An 18,579-nucleotide genomic window follows, 5' to 3' on the forward strand; every position below is an offset into this window, starting at 1 on the left:
TCTCTAGGAACAGTACAGTAGGGTGAGCAACAATTCTCCAGTCAGGTACCACTCCACCATCTGCTGGCCTCACCTTCTCTACTCTTGTGGGCCTGGCTTCATTAACCTCATGGGAAGCTCCTGCATATTGTGTTGCCAGGGGGTATAAATACAGTTCAGAAGAGATGGAGGAGCCTCCCGATAAACGTTCAACTACTGCCTGTGTGTAGGCAGCCCCCTCCCCCATCCACACTCCTTCCTTCCCGCTCTTCCTTCTCCTTCTCTCCCCTCCACATCTACCAGTCCTTCCCGTGTCTGGCTCTGCTTTCCATGCAAAGAGGAGCTGGCCACGTGGGCACCTCCTTCCCTCCAGGCATAAGGTGTTCAGGTGGTTGGAGCTGGTCTCCCCCTTCTCTCAAGCTCTCTACCTGGCATGAGGAGCTAGGTAGACTAGGCAAAATGGAGGCAGGACGAGGAGGCTTGGCCTGAGTGGAGGACCTCTTCTCTCTGCTGTGTAACGTGGCTCGCTCTTCCCTCGGGGCTCAGCATCTGCCAGCAGAACCCCATCTCACCCCCATCCTGGGGTGGGGGAAAACCTTCCAAAATCTGAACCAAGAATGGAGTCCCTGTAGCTCAGGAACACCCCATCGCATGAGTTCCAGGGAGAATGAATGCTGTTGCCTATAGCCGAGGTCAAAGCTGCAGATCCTACCCCCAGAAGGAGGATGGAGACGGAAAGAAGAGACTGAGAGGCCAAGGAAGGACCAGAGAGGAAAACAATGGCGGATGTCCCCCACGGGGAACGGGGTCCTCCTCAGAGGGAGGGCAAGGCCCTGGAAGCCCTCTCTCTTGCCTGCACCCAGCTTTCCATATTCCCCACTTGCTCACCATTGTTGAGCCTCAGGTGGGGGCTGGGGAGACCCTGAGTCATCATGTGGCTGGCTGCTTGAGGGAAGGAGGGAGAGGGGGCAGGGGTGAGTCACAGCTCTTCCTGATGCATGGCCCCTCCCCTGCATGAGCCATCTAGGCAGGTGTACACTGCCAGGGCTGGAGGTGCTGGAGATGCCTTCAATGCTGATTCTTTCTCATTCCATCGCCACCTGCCACCCCCACCTAGCCAGACCCCACCAGACCAAGGCAGCGAGGCCTTGTCAGACCAAGGCCTAGACAGACCAAGGTCTTGTCCCCTGCCTCCACTAGACAGTGCTATTGAGCTGCTTTTCTGGCCTACTGTTTTTGAGGGAGGGGTCTGGGCCCAGCTCTTGAGTCCAGGCCCTGTAGACAAGAGTACTGATTGGCATCAGAGCTCAAACAATGGCTCTCCCCTACTGGATGTGGGTAAGGTAGAGGAGATCTGGAAGGAAGGAGAGCTCACATGAGACCCTGGGGCAGTCGCATTGTCTATCCTTCTACTCTCCGTATAGGGTGGGACCCCCTCTGAGCCCACCAGTTTAATTTCCTCCCATCCCACTGTGGAGCCTGGTTCTAGTCAGATAGCCTGTGGCACCTTCTTTTCCCCCAAGGGAGCCCACTTTTCCCAGTAAACAGCAAGGGCGATCACCTGAACAGAGAGAATGCTGGCCCACCACAGCCAAGTCTAAGAAAGCCTATATTTGCACACCAGACCTCCTATAGGGGGTGCAAACTTGAATGGGACACCACCTCCAACAAAATATGGTGGAGAATTCTTAAACTTCCATCCCCACTGGTGACTACATCTGCTTTGCTCTCTGTCCAGGCCTATGCAACCACTGAAATGTGACTACTCCCCCCACCCCAGATTCCATGACACAATTGAACAGGAGGTCCACCTTGGAGCCCTAGTACCCACAGCCCAGGACCCCTGGAAGGATCCTGAAGCCCAGCCTCCAGTAAGGTCCCTTCCCAGACTCTAAGGAAGCTCTTACAAATCTCTCTCCTCCCTGAGCTGTCCCCTTGTACCTCAAAATCCCCAGTCCTCCAGCTCTGCGTCACTCACTCTCACTTTGCTTGCCACAATCCAGGTAAAAAGATAATAAGGAGCCAGGCACCAGTGGCTCATGCTTAGAATCCTTGCTACTCGAGGTTGAGATCTGAGGGTCATTGTTCCAAGCCAGCCCAGGCAGGAAAGTCTGTGAGGTGCTTATCTCCAATTAACCAGCAAAAAAAAAAGAGGCAGAAGTGGAGCTTCTGTGTCTCTTGAGTGGCTCGAGAGGTAGAGTGTTATCCTTGAGCAAAAAAAAATCTCTGAGATAGTGCCCAGGCCCTGAGTTCTAGCCCCAGGACCAGAACAAAACAAAACAAAAAAATGAGGGAAAGGCAGAAAGGACAAATCTAGGCAGATAAGGAGAGACTGAGGCCCAGTGGAAATGAAATCCCTTCCTCTTCCTGAAGAGTCTGAAAAATAGAGACGGGGGGGGCCAGAGGGGGGGCAGTGGAGAGAGTTCCCCCTTTCTCTTCTAAAGAACCTGTAAGAACGATAGGCCTGAACAGAAGCAATACCCCTGACAATACCAGAGGAGGACGTGACCCGACCAGATAGATGCCAGAACAGCTGAGACTTGCCCAAAGGATATTAAAGGGAAATCTCATGAGTGCTACAACAGGCTACCAATTTCCAGCTCCCCTTCTCACTCTTGCACAAAGTCTGTTCACTTCTCCTCCTCACCTTCCTCTTCTTCCTTTTCCCCCTCCTTCTCCTCCTCCTCCTCTTCTTTTCCTTCTTCTCTTCCTCCTCCTCCTTGCCCAGAAAGCCAATAAACAGGACCTTATGTGTGGCATAAGATGGTCCTGCCAGATAGGAGTCCTAGTTGGGGGCTTAAATCCATCTGCTAGTAGCCAAGAGACTTTGCTCAACTTCCCTGATGCCTTACTCTCACTTTTTTGTTGTTATTGTTGTTCATGGTGTTTGAACTCAGGGCCAAGGCACTGTCCCTGAGCTCTTTTTGCTTAAGGATAACACTCTACCGCTTTGAGCCACAGTGCCACTTCCAGTTTTCTGGTGGTTTAATTGGAGATAAGAGTCTCACAGATGTTCCTGCCTAGTCTGGCTTTGAACCACGATCCTCAGATCTCAGCCTCCTAGTAGCTAGGATTACAGGTGTGAGCCACCAGAGCTCAGCTACTCTCATTTGCAAATAAACTTTGCCTCTGCTTCCTGAAACCTAATTCTTTATGTGTTGGAGGGGGAAAAAAAAATGTTTTAAGGACCCAAGACTTCTAAATGGGATCAATAACCCAGAGTTTTGGAGATGTAGAGCCACCCTATCTTTGCTGGGGTGTATTTCAGAACAAGATTAACCAGTAACATTTCATTGCGTTGGCTAGTTACCTCATCCTGCTAATGCTAACATGTACGGAGGGCAGCCTATGCACCAAACTTAAGGCTACACTCATTGTTTCCATGAGGTCATGAAATCCTCTAGCAGCCCTATAGAGTACAGCTGGTCATTTCCCAGCTTGTAAAGGAATATGGTTCCAATGATATGGCCAGGCTCTTCAACCAGCCTGACTTCAGCACCTTTCCAATCCCAAAACCCAAGTTTTGGTCCAGATTCTTCCTGCAGTCCCACCCCTACTCTTGATTCACCCTAACAGGCATCCACACACAGCCAAATGAATGAACTGTGGAAATTGGCCCAGGTCTAATCAACTCTTTCCTAGCCCAAGGCACTGAGCCCCTCCTACCTTTGGAATCTCAGGTAAGGCCCCTCCCCTTTCTGCTCCTCATCCAGATCCACTCCCCCACCCCTCCCCCCAACACTCCCAAAGAGAGCATAAGACACTCCTCCACCAAGAGGACTCATCACAACCCTGGCTCCTACGTACCGATACATTAATTCATTGGATTTTTTATGAACCCCAAGAAGCCTGGGTTTCATAGTCATTATTGTACAAGTGAGGAAACTGAGGCTGAGGCACTCCCAAGGTCACAGAGCTAGTGTAGAAACAGGGTTAGAAACCTGGCAATCTATTCCCAACATCTCAAAAAGCATCCTCATCATGAATGGTGCCACTAACACAGTGGTGCCTTGAGCATGCAGTAGGCCAGGCACTCTGCTAGAGGTCTAGCAACCTGCTACTCCAGTGAGTGTTCATAAGCCTATAAGGTAGGTAACATTACTCATCCCACCATATCTTTGTAGACACTGAGGCTTGGAGATGGAAAGCAACTTATCTTTGGTCAGCTAACTATAGGGAGAATTGGATTCAGCTCTGGAGGATGTGTCCCAGCTCAAGAAGACAAGACTTGCCAAGCACTAGTGGCTCACCCTATAATCCTATCTACTCAGAAGGCTGAGATCTGATTATTGAGGTTCTGAGCCAGGCCAGGCAGACAGAGCGGTGAGGCTGTTTATGTCTGACTAACTAGCAAAAAAGTCAGAAGTAGATATGTGGCTCAAATGGTAGAGTGTCAGCATTGAACAGAACAAGCTAAGCAAGAGCCATAAGGCCCCGAGTTCAAGCCCCAGTACTGGAACACACACATACACACATACACTCATATGACTCACTAGAATATAAAGTTAGGTTCATAAGCCTTCATTGAGGAGTTCTGAGGAGACCCGTGTACCCCATGAAATTGTATGCAAATGCAAGTGTCTAGGAATCGGGGAACAAATACATATATATATACATATATGTATATGTGTATGAGTGTGTGTGTGTGTGTGTGTGTGTGTATGAAGCTTCCAATACATTTCCAAAGGGATCCTTGATCACAAAAATGTGTGGATGGGAGGGAAAAACAGGAGCAATCAAGGGAAGGAGGCTAGTGTCCAAAAAGAAATGTCCTCATTACCTGACTTACATAACTGTAACTCCTCTCTATATCATCTTTATAATAACAATTATTTTTTTTAAATTCTTAGCCTAACATACCACCTGGCACCTAAAGGCATTCATTGTCTGATTAGTACATGAACAAGTGAGTGAGAGACTATCTCTGCGTGCCCTAGGCAAACCACTTACAGCCTGGGACACACAGCTATCGATCTCTTTGGAGATGGTGAAAGCTATCCTGGGACCTGAGCCCAGCCGCCCTCAAGTCCTTTCTCCCAGTCCAAGAGGCCATTGCCAGGTATTACAACAAGCTCAGTGCAATATATCCACCACCTTCTTCCCACCCCCATTCTTGACAATGACTGGGCAGACCGCGGAATTGTGCAACTCAGATAAAGACACTTTATTGATTGCCAGGAGGGGTAAAGGTAGAGTGTGAAGTGTTTGGGGGTGGAGGAGGGGCTCTTCCACGAGAACTGTGTCCACACATCTGTGTCCACACAGGAGCCACCAAGGCCTGAGCAGAGCTGAACAGCCTTAGTTCTTGGTGCGAAGGACCTGCTCGTGGGTGGACACCACTTTGCCATCGTGCACATCCACAACCTTGGTGCGGATCTGGCGGCTGGAGGAGGTCACTGTGCAAGAGAAGATGGAAGAGAAGAGGTTACCAGAGGTGAACAGGCAATGGAGAAACTGGGAATGGAGCGGCCAAGAAATTGAGGAGGCATCCATGAACTGTCTCCCAATTGCCTTCCTAATCACTGCTAATACCACAGCACTGACACCACCAACATATTCAGACTAGGGCTCTTTAAGGTCAGGAATAAGAAGCTATGCCCTCAGACTGGAGCTTGCAGAGGCCATCAGAGCCAACTAGTTCTCCTATCCAAACAGACCCAAATGGACTGGGGTTGGCCAGAACCCTGGGGTGTGCTGTCCATGGTCCTGACCACCATTACTAAGAAGTCTATCCAGATCCTTCCTGGGAGAAGTACAAAGGCAGGGATCATCATTCTTAGTCCCAAGAAGAGTTAAAAAATGGCTTCCACCCTAGGAGCTTCATAAGGGAGAATGCATATGAATGCTCTACTCTTAAAGAAGTTTCTGATCTCTGGCCTAATCCTGCTGGGAACCCCCAGGTACCCTCAATCCCAGGTTTGATGAGAGCAGTTGCCTTACCATCTCTGGATGACTGAGAACCAGAGGAGAACTGGGCAGAGGAGAGGCTGTAAAGACAGAAAATGGCAGGATTATGAAGCATAGGAGGACTCATCAGTAAACAATTCAGGCATGGACTACATGGGAGGGCCCCACTCACTGGGCATCCTCGCCCTCCAGCAGGCGGCGGTAGGTAGCGATCTCTTGCTCCAGCCTGGTCTTCACGTCCAGCAGCATCTTATATTCCTGGCTCTGCTGCTCCATCTCACAGCGCAGCTGAGCCAGCTGCTCCTCCACGCTGCCGATCATCTCCTGCATCTGGGCCAACTGCATGCAGTAGCGGCCTTTAGTCTCCTCCAGGCTGTTCTCCAGGGATGCTTTCTGTAAGGGAGAGAAAGGAAAGCAGAGGTCACTGTGGTTATTCATCTCCTCAGTTACCCTCCCTGAGCCCACTCTCATGCCTGATGGTTGCTCCTACCATGCTGAGCTGGGACTGCAGCTCAATCTCCAGGTTCTGCACTGAGCGGCGAAGCTCAGAGATCTCGCTCTTGCCACTCTGTAACAGCTCACTGTTGGTGGTCACCTCGCGGTTCAGCTCTTCTGTCTGCAGAGGAAAAAGTACCATTCATACCAGAAAGCCCCAGAAGGCAGATGACCTGGGCTCCTTCCCTTCCAAAGGACACACACCTTGCTGAAGAACCAGTCCTCCGCGTCCTTGCGGTTCTTCTCCGCTATCTTCTCATATTGGTCCCGCATCTCATTGAGGATGCGGCTCAGGTCCACGCCGGGAGCTGCGTCCATCTCCACGTTGACATCGCCGCCTACCTGGCCTCTCATGGAATTCATCTCCTGCACAACCAGAGAAGAATCCACAATGAAGACCCTCATGATGGCAGCTGCTGGGGGTGGGGAAGGGAGAGCTTCCTTGTCAGAGGTACTGGGCCCATCATCTCCATTCCATTGCATTCTTTTAAGCTGGAGACAGCTCTTACCTCCTCGTGGTTCTTCTTCAGGTAGGCCAGCTCCTCCTTCAGGCTCTCGATCTGCATCTCCAGATCGGCTCTGGCCAGGGTCAGCTCGTCCAGCACCCTGCGCAGTCCATTGATGTCAGCCTCCACGCTCATACGCAGGTTCAACTCCGTCTCATACCTGAAAGGACCCAAGAGAAAATGAATCAGATGCTCATCTCAGCCATACCAAAAGCTTTGTTTTCTTCTGCCATAGCTTCTCCCCAGAGTTGGCATGCAGTAGGTGGTTTCAGACACTGTGTCCATTGATTGCTCAGATCTGAATGTTTCTGGAATCTTGGAAATAAGACAGCTAGCTCATCCTGCTGCATAACTCAGGGGAGAGTGCACTTCCAGCTTCTGCCAGCCAATCAGGTTCAAGGCCTCCAAATATGACTATTCATTGTACTCTAGTGGCAGGGCGATGCCTCTCCCTAAAGTTGTCAAACCTGGCTGCAGGTCAGAATCACCCAGGTAACCTGTTACAAATAACTGAATCAAAACCCCAAGGGCGGGGCTCAAGCGTCTTATATTTTTACAAGTAGCCCAAGGGGTTTTCCTAGAACAAGTCAGCTCTGTTTGGAAAACTCATACTCCAAAAGGAAAAAAAAAAGTCTTCCACCCTAGGGAGACTACATGTTTCTGAGCTACCTTTGCAAACTTACTTGGTACGGAAGTCATCAGCAGCTAGACGGGCATTGTCAATCTGCAAGAGGACATTGGCATTGTCCACGGTGGCTGTGAGGATCTGGAAAATGCAAAAGCCACAAGTTCTTGTCAAATGGATAAGTTTAGGTGTTTCTGCAGCCTGCTATCCCTTTTCCACCACCCCCCAACCCCCCACCCAATCCTTCACCACAAAAGCCTAAAGAATAAGCCTAAGCTGTGCCCAGCTTCGAAGGAGGAATGTGAGCGATGACTAATGGTCAGCTGAAGTGGTAGAAAAAGAAGTGGATCTAGAATTGAAAAGCCTGAGGTTCTGCTCCTAGCAACTGCCAGAGGCTTGCTACAGAACCTGAGATGGGTGTCAGGGGTTCAAGTCCACCTCCTGCACAGATAAAAGGAGCGACTTAAAGTTCCTTAGATCCCTTTCATGCTCTCGATTCTTTTCACTCAATGTGAGGCAGCCCTGCCCAGCACTCTGCAGACACGCAATTCAAGCCTACAAGGCCTGGAACCTCATTGAGATTTTTCCAAGAGGGGATTAGAAAAGAGGAAGCAGGCAAGGGGGGCGGGGAGAAGACGCATACAAGCTTGAGCCTGGCTCTCATCTTCCCCTGACTGTCTAATGGCCCTAATCTATGCAAGACATCAGAGCCCAGCAGGTTCAGCAGGAGGATTCTAGGGGGTGACACGGGAGCAAATGAGGGGTGCTGGAGACACCATCCTCTCTCTTCCACAGGGTACCTTGAGTGTGGCTGTGGGTTCTCCAAGCTTGCCTGCCTGGAGGGAGAGACCAGCCAGTGCCAAGGCTCATGGGCGGCGGCAGCCACAGCCCAGACTAATGAGCTAATGAGCGGTTTGGGCGTCTAGCCTCGTCCCGTTACAGCCTTGCTCCTCCCTTGTGCCAAAGAACAGGTAGCTGCCTCCCGTATTAGAAGGTGAGACAAGAAAGCTTTCCCTTTTGCTGTGTGACCTTTAGCAGGTCAAAGCATCCCTCAAAGTTTCAACTTCCTCTATAAGATGTAAAGGTAGGAATCATCAGTCTCGGGTGATCTGAGGCTGGGAGTCCAGAGGGAAAAGGGTCTTCTCACTGATGAGCTTTGCTTGGCATATCCATAATCTCAGACAAAGGCATCTGGAATTGGAGTCTGTCTCATGAGGAAATCTGAAACAGCCTGAAGCATCTATTGTCCTCAAGAAAAGCTCCCTGGGATGGCATCCTGGTCTACTCACCTTGTTTCTCAGGTCCTCGATGGTCTTGAAGTAGGGGCTGTAGTCTTTGGTCTCAGCTGGCCTCTGCTTCTGATACCAGTCTCGGATCTTTACTTCCAGGTCAGTGTTGGCCTCCTCCAGGGCGCGCACCTTGTCCAGGTACGTGGCCAGCCGGTCATTAAGGTTCTGCATGGTCACCTTCTCACTGCCCACCAAGAGCCCATCGCCACCACCCAAACCACCACCAAGGCCACTGCCAAAACCAAAACCACCACCAAAGCCGGCACCATATCCTCCACCTAGAGCCCCTCCAAAGCTGCTGCTGCTGCTGAAGCCACCGCCATAGCCGCCCCCCATCCCGCAGGCTCCCCCGGAGGAGAAGCGGGAGGAGGTGACCGACAGACCCCCGTAGGTGCTGGGGGCCCTGCAGGAGCCTCCAGTCAGGACAGAGGAGATGCGGCTGGAGCCGCCACCGATGCCACAGGAGCCCTTCATGGAGCTGGAGGAGGTGAACTGGCGGCTGCAGGTGGTCATGGTCCCGAGGAGGAAGGAGAGTGAGTGAGTGAGTATGTGAGCAAGTCGGCAGACAGAAGCAAATGGTGCTCCGGGAGGCTGGGAACCAATGCCTGTGCTTTATACTTATGAGTAGGGGAGGGGCGGGCCTGGCATTTTCCATTCCCCTGGGCTTTTACCACCCTCAGGCGAAAGCCAACTCCCACTGAGATCCCTCCTCCCCTCCCGCTTCATCCTGTCTATCATATTTTACTGGAAACGCATTGTTTGAGGTGTTTGGGGCTTTCTTGTCCCGCCAGGTGTGATTCACCAGGGGGGAGGTGTGGACCTGCAGGCTACACTTTCCCCATGGGGCCTCTGGGAGTCCCATGCCAGCCCCAGCCAGGGTGACAGAGGAGCCACTCTGCATATAAACCTGGTGACATATTAGCTCCCAACTAACTGGGGGGGACGGTCCGCTTCTCCTGACCCTGGTGGGGACACCAGCACAGTCACATCACCTGGAGCCCAGAGGTGCCACCTTCCACAGTACTACCTACTAATGGAGACAAGATGAGTCTGCCCTCCTAGCTGGACATCCTAAAGTGCCTGTCATATCCTCGGCCAGGCAGGCAGCTCAGACTCCAGACACCTCCACGAGAGGAACACCAGGCTGATCTCCCCACCCAGTGCACAGACCTTCTCATCCACCCCGAAAGAGGAGCTCACGTGGGCCACATACCTGGGGACAGACCCACAGCATGAGGCTGCTCCATTCGGCCACCACAAACAAGCAGGTGGCCTCTGACGCCGAGCCAGAGATGTTGGGAAAGAGCCCAGGGTCAGCTGAATCCTGGATCTGCCATTGGCACCTGTGTGACCCAGAACCTGACCTTTCTCTGAGCCTTGGTTTGTTCATCTGGAAAGTGGGAATGAATAGCACCCCTGTTCCTATTACAGCCAGCTCTCCAAATCCAACATGACTAAGTAGGCCAAAAGGTTTTATAAACTGAGTGTGGCACAAAGCCCACTGTTGTAGCCTATCTTGGCTCCCCAAAGGGGTGAGGCAGTACCCCTGAAGCAGGCCCGGAGGAGGACATTTTAAATCTAGTTCACATATCTTCTCAGCCACCTCCCTGACCTCCCCCCAAAGAGGGGGTAAGCCTTGATGGGGGGCTCCAGGGACTGGCTCAGGCTCCCTCCCTTGGTCCTCTGTGGAGCTGTTAGGGAGGAATGCAGGCCTCTGTGAGGACAGCAGGGCTGGGTGTGATCATAGTGGATCGTGGATGTGGGGGTCCCAAAGGCTGGGCCCATAGTCAAGAGACAATTCCAGGGATCCCATTGATTCTGCATTGGATGTCTGTGCATGGAAACCTTGGCTACTCCCCACCTCTCCCTAACAACCTCCCAAACACACCCTCTTCCTGCCCCCAGCCACCCTCCTGCCAGCCCCTCAGTCCCCTGGACCCCGGCAGGCATGTTGGGAGGAATGTGGTCGTGTCTGGGGCTGCCTGACACGTCCCATCTCCCCAGACAGGCCCTGACAACCCCTGCTGAAGGCTGCGGTGTTCTTCCTAGGATCAACCGCTTCCAGAAAGGAAGCCGAGCTGCTCACCACCCCACTCCACCCGACTCCACCCCTCCCTGACTGCCACCAAAGCAGAAGTGCTCCCCCTCCCACCCACCACCAGCCCCAACAGGGCTTAGGAGATCAGGCAGGAACAATGCTGAGGCAGACTCTTGAGGCTGAGGGCACCCCAAATCTACCTCACCAAGAAGTCCCAAGGGTGTGAGTAAGCGAGGGCCCCACCCTGCTCCACCCACCCCTGACAGAGACTCCTAATCTCCTTCCACAGAAGGGTTCCCCTCCCCCTTCCTACCCTGGTCCAGCCCTGCCATTTCCCCCACTGAGGAGGCCGCAAGGATTTGGGCTGAGGGACAGAGGTGTTGGTGGGAAAGGGTATTGTTGTTGATGGAGAGGAGGAAGAGGGGTAGTATTCTCACTGGAGACAAGCATCCAGAGAGATGAAGGGATGGGAGCCAGGTGCAGAGATCAATACCCTGCCTCCCCACTGCAGGAAAGCAGGAGAGAACCCCTGGAGCCCAGAACCAAGAAAGGTAGCCAAAGAAAAGGCTCCCTTCTGGAATAACACAATGTTGAAACAAGGACACACGATGACCCATTGCAAGAATGATACTCACCAGACACTATGTTGGAAATGAACTTGACAACTTGGGGGGCGGGGAGGAGTGAGGGAGAAGAGGAGGGAAGGGATAATAGGAGAAAAACAAAGGAGAGGTAACAATGCTCGACAGGAAATATATTCATCACCTAACTCGTGTAACTGTAACCCCTCGGTTCCTTCCCTCCTCCCACTGTTCCTCCTCCAAGGGGAATCCAAAAGATAAAGGCAAGAGGGAGCCAACATCTCAGGATGGGACCCACTCTCTCCATCCTGAACTCTGGACTCCTAGGTGAAATACACTGAGGCTAGCAGGAAGGGGCTTGGTGATCAAGATGCTGCCAGGGGCTCGGCCCAGCAGGACTTCTAAAGCAGTTTTCTTTCATTTTCTTTCTTCCTTTCTTTCTTTTTTGGTCGGTCATGGGGCTTGAACTCAGGACTTGGGCACTATCCCTAAGCTTTTCTGTTCAAGGCTAGCACTCTACTACTTTGAGCCACAGCTCCACTTCCAGTTTTCTGGTGCTTAATTGGAGATAACAGTTTCACAGCCTTCCCTGCCTAGAATGGCTTTTGAACTGTGATCCTCAGATCTCAGCCTCCTGAATAGCTAGGATTACAGGCTTAAGCCACCAGCGCCTAGCTTCCTTCTTTCCTTCCTTCCTTCTTTCTTCCTTCCTTCCTTTCTTTCTTCCTTCCTTCCTTCCTTTCTCATTAAGCTTTCTTTTAATGAGTCTTAAAGTTTTTTTTGGTGACAGATTTTTTTTGGTTATGTTGTTTAAAAAGTAAGTGATTTAAAAGTACCTATTTTTAGAAATGAATAAGTGAGGTTAACAAAGTTAACAAGTAAGGATCAGATTGGCAACTCTGTCCAGCCCTGGAGTAGCCCCACTTCTGGATTTCTAGGCAGGCTGCCCCTCCCTCCAGCTTACCCAGAAAGAAGCAGGTAAAAGAGGAGGAGCCTGGGGCCGTGCCTCTGCGGTTAGCAAGTCTCTGTACCACCCTGCGGAGGGAGACCCATGCCAACCCAAACACATGAAGGTAGGTCCCAACGGCCCCCACACACAGCCACCTTGTCTGCTGACACAGGGCAGGGCACTAGGGGGTGATAGCCCAAGGAAGAAGGAACCCAGACTGAGGAGGGAGGCCCAGCCCCCGCCCTCAGAGCCCACAGCACTGTGGCAGAGACTGCCCCTACCTGTAAGAAGCCCTTGGCCTGAACATGAAAAGATATACCCAAGGATGATATGGCCAGAAGTTACAGAGCAGGAAGACAGTCGCATACCATAGGTGTGTCACCTAGACCAAATTATTACAAACAGTAGGAAGTATTCTCTCCGTACTAGAGTATTGTGGGGACTACATTCCTCCCAGGGAGGAATCATCCTGGCCTCTGAGGCTGGCTTCTGGTGGCTTCTTGAGTTCCCGTGTTTGTGACAGCTGAGTCAAAGCTCTGCCTCTACTTTCCACGGATCTCTGCATGTCTCTCTGTGTCCTTTTCTGTCTATTCCAACTGCACTCATTGGAATGAGTGTCTCCCTTCACTCAATGTCCACCTGAGAGAGCCTTGTACCCCTGTCTTGACTTCTCTACCAGTCCCTTTCACCTTGTCCCTCTCCCTCCCCACCAAGCCTCAGCCTTCTGTGTGTAGAGAGAGAAATACCCAGGACTGTCACTTGCAGGGTCAGACAGTGGGCTGGAACCTGAGCAACCTCGGCCATTAGAGGGCAGGACTAGTGTGAAGACTGGGAACCGGCCAGCCTGAAGGATTGTGGGTACAGGAGGCAATCAGAAGTCTGGGACACCTCCCAAGGCCCCGGGGGGGTAGATACCCTTTTACCCAGTTCACTCTGCCACCCGCTGGTTTCCCAGGCGGACTTGCCTATCTGGGCCAAGCGTCCTTGTGAAAACCTGGCCTGACAACAGATGGGCGGAGCATGTCCATGTGTGTGGGCCGGTCTGCAGCCCCTTGCTGAACTGCAAGACTGACAGGATGGACTGATCATCTCATGTCACTGATGAAGAAGGGCCAGGGGCTTCTTCTATCAGGAGGAAGCTCTTCATTCAGGCAGAATCCAGCCCCTGATCTGTCTGGCTTCAAACCCCACTTTCCAATGAAAGGTTCTCTCCTGCTAGAAAAATCCACAAACTTCAGGGGTCCCCGCATAAGAGTCCCAGCAGTTATCTAAACCAACCACTTAAATATAAAGGTGGGAATGTGAAGCCTACTTTAAAAGTGAAAAATATCACCGGGCACCAGTGGTTCACGCCTGTAATCCTAGCTACTCAGGAGGTTGAGTTCTGAGGATCACAGTTCAAAGCCAGCCCAGGCAGGAAAGTCTGTGAGACTTTTTTTTTTTTGGGGGGGGTCGGTGATGGGGCCTGAACTCTGGGCCTGAGCGCTATCCCTCAGCTCTTCAGCTCAAGGCTACCACTTGAGCCACAGTGCCACTTCCAGATTTTTTCTTTTTGCTTATGTGGTGCTAAGGAATCGAACCCAGGGCCTCAGGCATGCAAGGCAAGCGCTCTACCACTGAGCCAACTTCCCAGCCCCTCTGAGACTCTTATCTCCAATTAATCACCAGAAAACAGGAAGTGGTGCTGTGGCTCAAGAGGTAGAGCACTCACCTTGAGCTGAAGAGCTCAGGGACAGCCCCCAGGTCCAGAGTTCAAGCCCCACGACTGACAAAAAATAAAAGTGAAAAATATCTAACAGGATCACCCAGGGTCCTGAGCTAGGTGAGGTAAGAATATGTATGGGGTGCTGTGTGTGTGCACCCCTGAGTCACAGTCAGAATGTTAAGAACAAAGATGGTCAGGTGGTAACAGGCTGGAAGTCAATCAATTCACAAGCCCTTCACTAGCTTCCAGGACAGGGAACATACAGCTTTGATTCTACAGCTGTTACGCATGAGGCTCTGCTGTAAACCAAGCCCCAACAGACTGCTCTGTAACTCTGAATTTCCATCCATCCCCCCTGCCACTGCTGAATTCCCACATCTGAGCTCTCTCCTTCTCTAAATCCCTCACATTCCTTAGAATCAAGACCGTTCAACACAACTTTAAGATAGGATTTCTACAGATGGTGTGGCATAACCCAGAGGCCCAGAGGAGGAAACGGGAGGGCAAGGAGTGAAGGACATAGAGGGAAAGAGAAGAGACTGAAGGAATGTGGAAGAGGAAATGGATAAACCAATGATAGACAGTGAGTGGATAGACGGACGGAGGTAGAGAGGGAAGGCATATGGCTGGATGGATGGAGGGATGAATGGGAGAAACAAGGACAAAAGGTAGAGAAATGAGGGTAGATGAATCATGAGCTGGAGGATAGATGAAGGGAAGATGGGAAATGGATAGCTGAATGAGAAGACAGGAGAAGGAAGAAAATGGAGGGATAGAAGACTGGATGATGGAAGAATGGATGGATGAGTGGATGGATGGAAAAAAGTGGAGGGAAGATAAATGGATAATGTGTGGATGGATGGATGGCAGATGAATGGATGAATGAAAGGAAGAAAAGTGAAGGAAGAATGGTTAAATGGATAATGGATAAGTGGATGGATGGATGGAAAGTGAGAAGAACGTAAAAGATAGACAGAGCCCAGACAGAAGGCAGTCAGCCCAGACAGAAGGCAGTCAGCCCAGCCAGAGGCAGGAAGGACAAGCATTCAAGATCTCTTCCCACCTGCACTCTGGTGATGAGAGAATGCCGAGCAAGCCAAAGGAAGCAAAGAAGAACGTCCCATGTGCTCCTGGAAACAGCTGAGCAGAGACATGGGAAAGTGCTCTGAGAGACCCACACAAATAAGCTAGACCTGCTGGAAGGAACTGAGAGCAGAGACCTGGGATGGGCGTGGCACTGAGCCCCTGGAGCTCCATCCTGAGCACGTGAGGACATGAGGATGAAGGTTTTAAGCTGGGGAAGTGGCCACACTTGGATGTGTTTTCTCTGATGTCCTCCTGGAACAGGCTTGGGGGGAGAGACAGAAAGAGGAAAACTCATAAGGAAGATTTGCCATTATGTAGACACAGGAGGGTGTTGACTCAGACTTCTCAGCCTCTCTACTATAGCTCCCTAAGGTGCCTGGGGGAGGAGAGAGGGAGGCTAATCAGTGTCTCTCACAAAGTAGGTGTCTGGCAGGTTAATTTGTACTCTCCTCTGGAGGGAGGGTCGGGGTGGAGGACAATCAAACCAAGAGCTTTTCCTGTCCCATAGGCTGAGGGGAACCTGCGGCAGGGGAGCTGCCTGGGGAGGGGGTGGCATGAAGAGGCTTCTAGGAAGGGCACACTGACTCAGGGTTCGGAGCAGGAAGAGCTCTAGAGGGTGGGGTGGGGAGGGCCTTCCCAGGCAGGGGCGTGGCTGTGAGAACTCCACACCAGCAGGTGAGTCGCTGGAGAGTCAGCACCTGGGTCCCAACAAATGGCTGTGTAAGAGAATCCCAAGCAGCTATGACCCAGGGACAGAGACAGAGGGAGGGAAGCCAGCCCCAGTTGTAGTTCTTAGCTTCAAAGGGAGATCCAACCTCTTAACAGCTCATCCACTCTCCCAGACTGAGGGCTGTTAATGCAAGATCAGGGAAGAAGCAGGAGCCTCCCCAGCCAGAAAAGTCCAGGGTTCAAGTCTGAGCCCCCCCCATCATGGACCAAGCCAAAAGATCTTGACAAGACACTGAAGTCCCCAAGCTTTGGCTTCCTAACAAGCAAAGGACAGACAGTTCCTCCCTGGCAGGATTCTTGAGAGGAAGGGATGGCATTGGTGATAGTAGTGATGGTGATTGTGAGCATACTGTGTGGGGTGGGGTAGGGTGGTGAGGTAGTGGGCAGTGGGGTAGTGGGGGTACATGGAGGGATGGCAGGATCAGAGGTACTGGGGTGGAGAGATGGGGGAGGTGACAGAAAAGGCAGATGTAAAACTGACATCCATCTCTGTGGACTAAGCCCTTCCAACAATTAATAGACTGTTTAACACAATGAATTGGAGAAAGCTGAAATGGGATTGTAAAGGGGGAGGGGAGTCGGGGGGAGGCAGGCAGCAGGGAGAATGAATGAAAAAGGGAATGGGAGACAAATACAGCCAGAAAGGATGACTCTGATCAGGAACCACTTGCTTGGAATGTGGCTTAGTGGTAGAGTGCTTGACTAGCATCCATAAAGCCCTGGGTTCAATTCCTCAGTTCCATATAAACAGAAAACACCACAAGTGGCTCTATGGCTCAAGTGGTAGAGTGCTAGCCTTGAGCAAAAGCCCAGGGATGGTGTCCAGGCCCTGAGTTCAAGCCCCAGGACTGGCAAGAGAAGAAGAGGAAGAAGCAGCAGCAGCATTTGGACAAACACTTCGATGGACATGTTAAATTGTGGCTTCCCTGCACAACCTTTTCAAGCTCAGAAAAATAAATCAAAGGAAAAGGTACTGACCCGTGTGCATGGAGTCTTCCTGTGGACAGTCAACACATCCTTCTCCAAGGATTAGCATCGAAGCAAAGCTGCTCTCTTTGAGTCTTTCTCTATGCTAAACAAGTTCAAGAGCTCTTTTTTTCCTTTTCCTTTTCCCTTTCCCTAGTACTAGGGGTAAAAGCCAGGGCTGTGGGCATGCTAGACAAGTGTTCTATCACTAAGTTACAACTCCAGCCCTTTGGGGTTTTTTTGGGGGGGTGGGGAGGAGGAAAGGGGAAAGTGTCATTACTAGAGCTTGAACTCAGGGTCAGTGCCCTGTCCCTTAGCTCTTACACCCAAGGATGGCACTCTACTGCTTGAACCACATCTCCACTTCTGGCTTTTCAGTGACAACACCACACAGTTTCCTCCAAGGAAACTTTTGTTCCTTCCTCCACTACAAAGCCAATTCCTCTTGTGGCCGGCAGAGGAGTGGAAGTGCACGCTATTTAGTTCTTTGTAAGTTCCAGCACCCAGAGGAAGCAGAGGGAAGGGAAGACATCAGCCAGTGCCAGACTGTTGGGAAAGAGCTTTGCCCTTGTGGGCATGGACCACCTCCACACTGGAGATGCCAGGAGGAGAAATAGGACTAAGAGCACCTCTCCTTTGTGGCTGTTGCAAGGATACACGTTGCTAAGACTGCAGGTGGCTCCTAATTTATGGCTCCAAACCCAGCGCACCTGGGACATAGCTGCCTTAAGCAAACTTGAGCTGAAATGGACTGTTAATGCTATCATTCTTTTTGTTTCTTTTCTTTTTCCTTGTGCCCATGATCTCCTTGGCTCTTTTTTTTTTTTAACTCAAAGCTGACACTCTACCACTTGAGCCACACCTCCACTTCCTGCTTTTTTTGGTGTTGGTTAATTGGAAATCAGCGTTTCCTGGAATTTCCTGCCTGGGCTGGCTTCAAACTGCAATCTTCAGATCTCACCCTCCCAAGGAGCTGGGATTACAGGTGTGAGCCACTAGCTCCCGGCTTAGAACTCAAACAAGAGCAAGGGTCTGTTGCCCAGGGGTCATTCTCACAGCCCATCTACAAGTCATGTACCCAACAGTCCGTTGCTGAGACTTGCTGGACCTCAGTTTCCTTACTTGTAAAAATGGGGTGAATCAGGTACCTGTGTTGGTGAGGAAGCTTTGCAGAGAACAGACAGCTGCCCCTCTGTGGTCTTGCTGCCAGAATCCTGGGGGGAGGGAGGGGAGGGTGTCTGCCCAGGTGCTGGTTCAATCCCTACGAAACAAAACCCACCATAGTCAAACAATAGGTTAAGGCATTTTGAGAACTGTCAGAGGGGGAGGGAAAGAGGAAGAGAGCAAGCATTTAGTGGATACCTACTGTGTGCTTTTCCACCCTTTATTCCCTTCAACCCTCCCATGAATCCCTCTCAATAAATGCTAATACCTGGAACTTACAGGTGAGTCTCAGACTTACATGAGGCTCAGACTCATGAGGGATCCCAGGTTGGTCTTAACCTTCCCTCCACTGTTGTCACACCATCCTCTTTTTGTTTCTTTTTGGTTACCATTTGCATATTCATACTATTATCAGGGCACAGAGCAAATTAAAGATCTATGTTTCAAATGTTTTTTTTCTTTCATGCAATTGTTTCTAACGCATTTATAAGATTATTTCTTTGTTGCTTTGTATGTCCCTCCCCCACAGTATAACCCCTGCTTTCACTGTATTTGATGTT

General features: G+C 51.1%; 1 protein-coding gene across 1 annotated transcript; it reads right to left on the reverse strand.

The window, feature by feature from the left end:
- Nucleotides 1-5,239: 5,239 nt before the first annotated feature.
- Nucleotides 5,240-9,314, reverse strand: Krt14 (keratin 14, type I). Its single transcript, XM_013037613.1, has 8 exons — nucleotides 8,802-9,314; nucleotides 7,571-7,653; nucleotides 6,891-7,047; nucleotides 6,586-6,747; nucleotides 6,377-6,502; nucleotides 6,059-6,279; nucleotides 5,920-5,966; nucleotides 5,240-5,375 (listed from the first exon to the last, which is right to left on the reverse strand). The coding sequence occupies exons 1-8, from the start codon at nucleotides 9,312-9,314 to the stop codon at nucleotides 5,278-5,280; spliced, it is 1,407 nt and encodes a 468-aa protein (XP_012893067.1). The 3' UTR covers nucleotides 5,240-5,277.
- Nucleotides 9,315-18,579: the final 9,265 nt, after the last annotated feature.

The sequence above is a fragment of the Dipodomys ordii genome, unplaced genomic scaffold (genome assembly GCF_000151885.1).
Source record: "Dipodomys ordii isolate 6190 unplaced genomic scaffold, Dord_2.0 Scaffold7, whole genome shotgun sequence".
In the NCBI taxonomy this organism is placed as follows: domain Eukaryota; kingdom Metazoa; phylum Chordata; class Mammalia; order Rodentia; family Heteromyidae; genus Dipodomys; species Dipodomys ordii.

Bases quoted from the DNA above. Each gene is read 5' to 3' on its own strand.
- Krt14 (XM_013037613.1), bottom strand. From the start codon at position 9,314: ATGACCACCTGCAGCCGCCAGTTCACCTCCTCCAGCTCCATGAAGGGC. The intron at 7,048-7,570 runs GTAAGTTTGCAA...GGGTCCTTTCAG, and splicing joins GCTGATGACTTCCGTACCAA to GTATGAGACGGAGTTGAACC. The intron at 6,280-6,376 runs GTAGGAGCAACC...TCTCCCTTACAG, and splicing joins TGCAGTCCCAGCTCAGCATG to AAAGCATCCCTGGAGAACAG.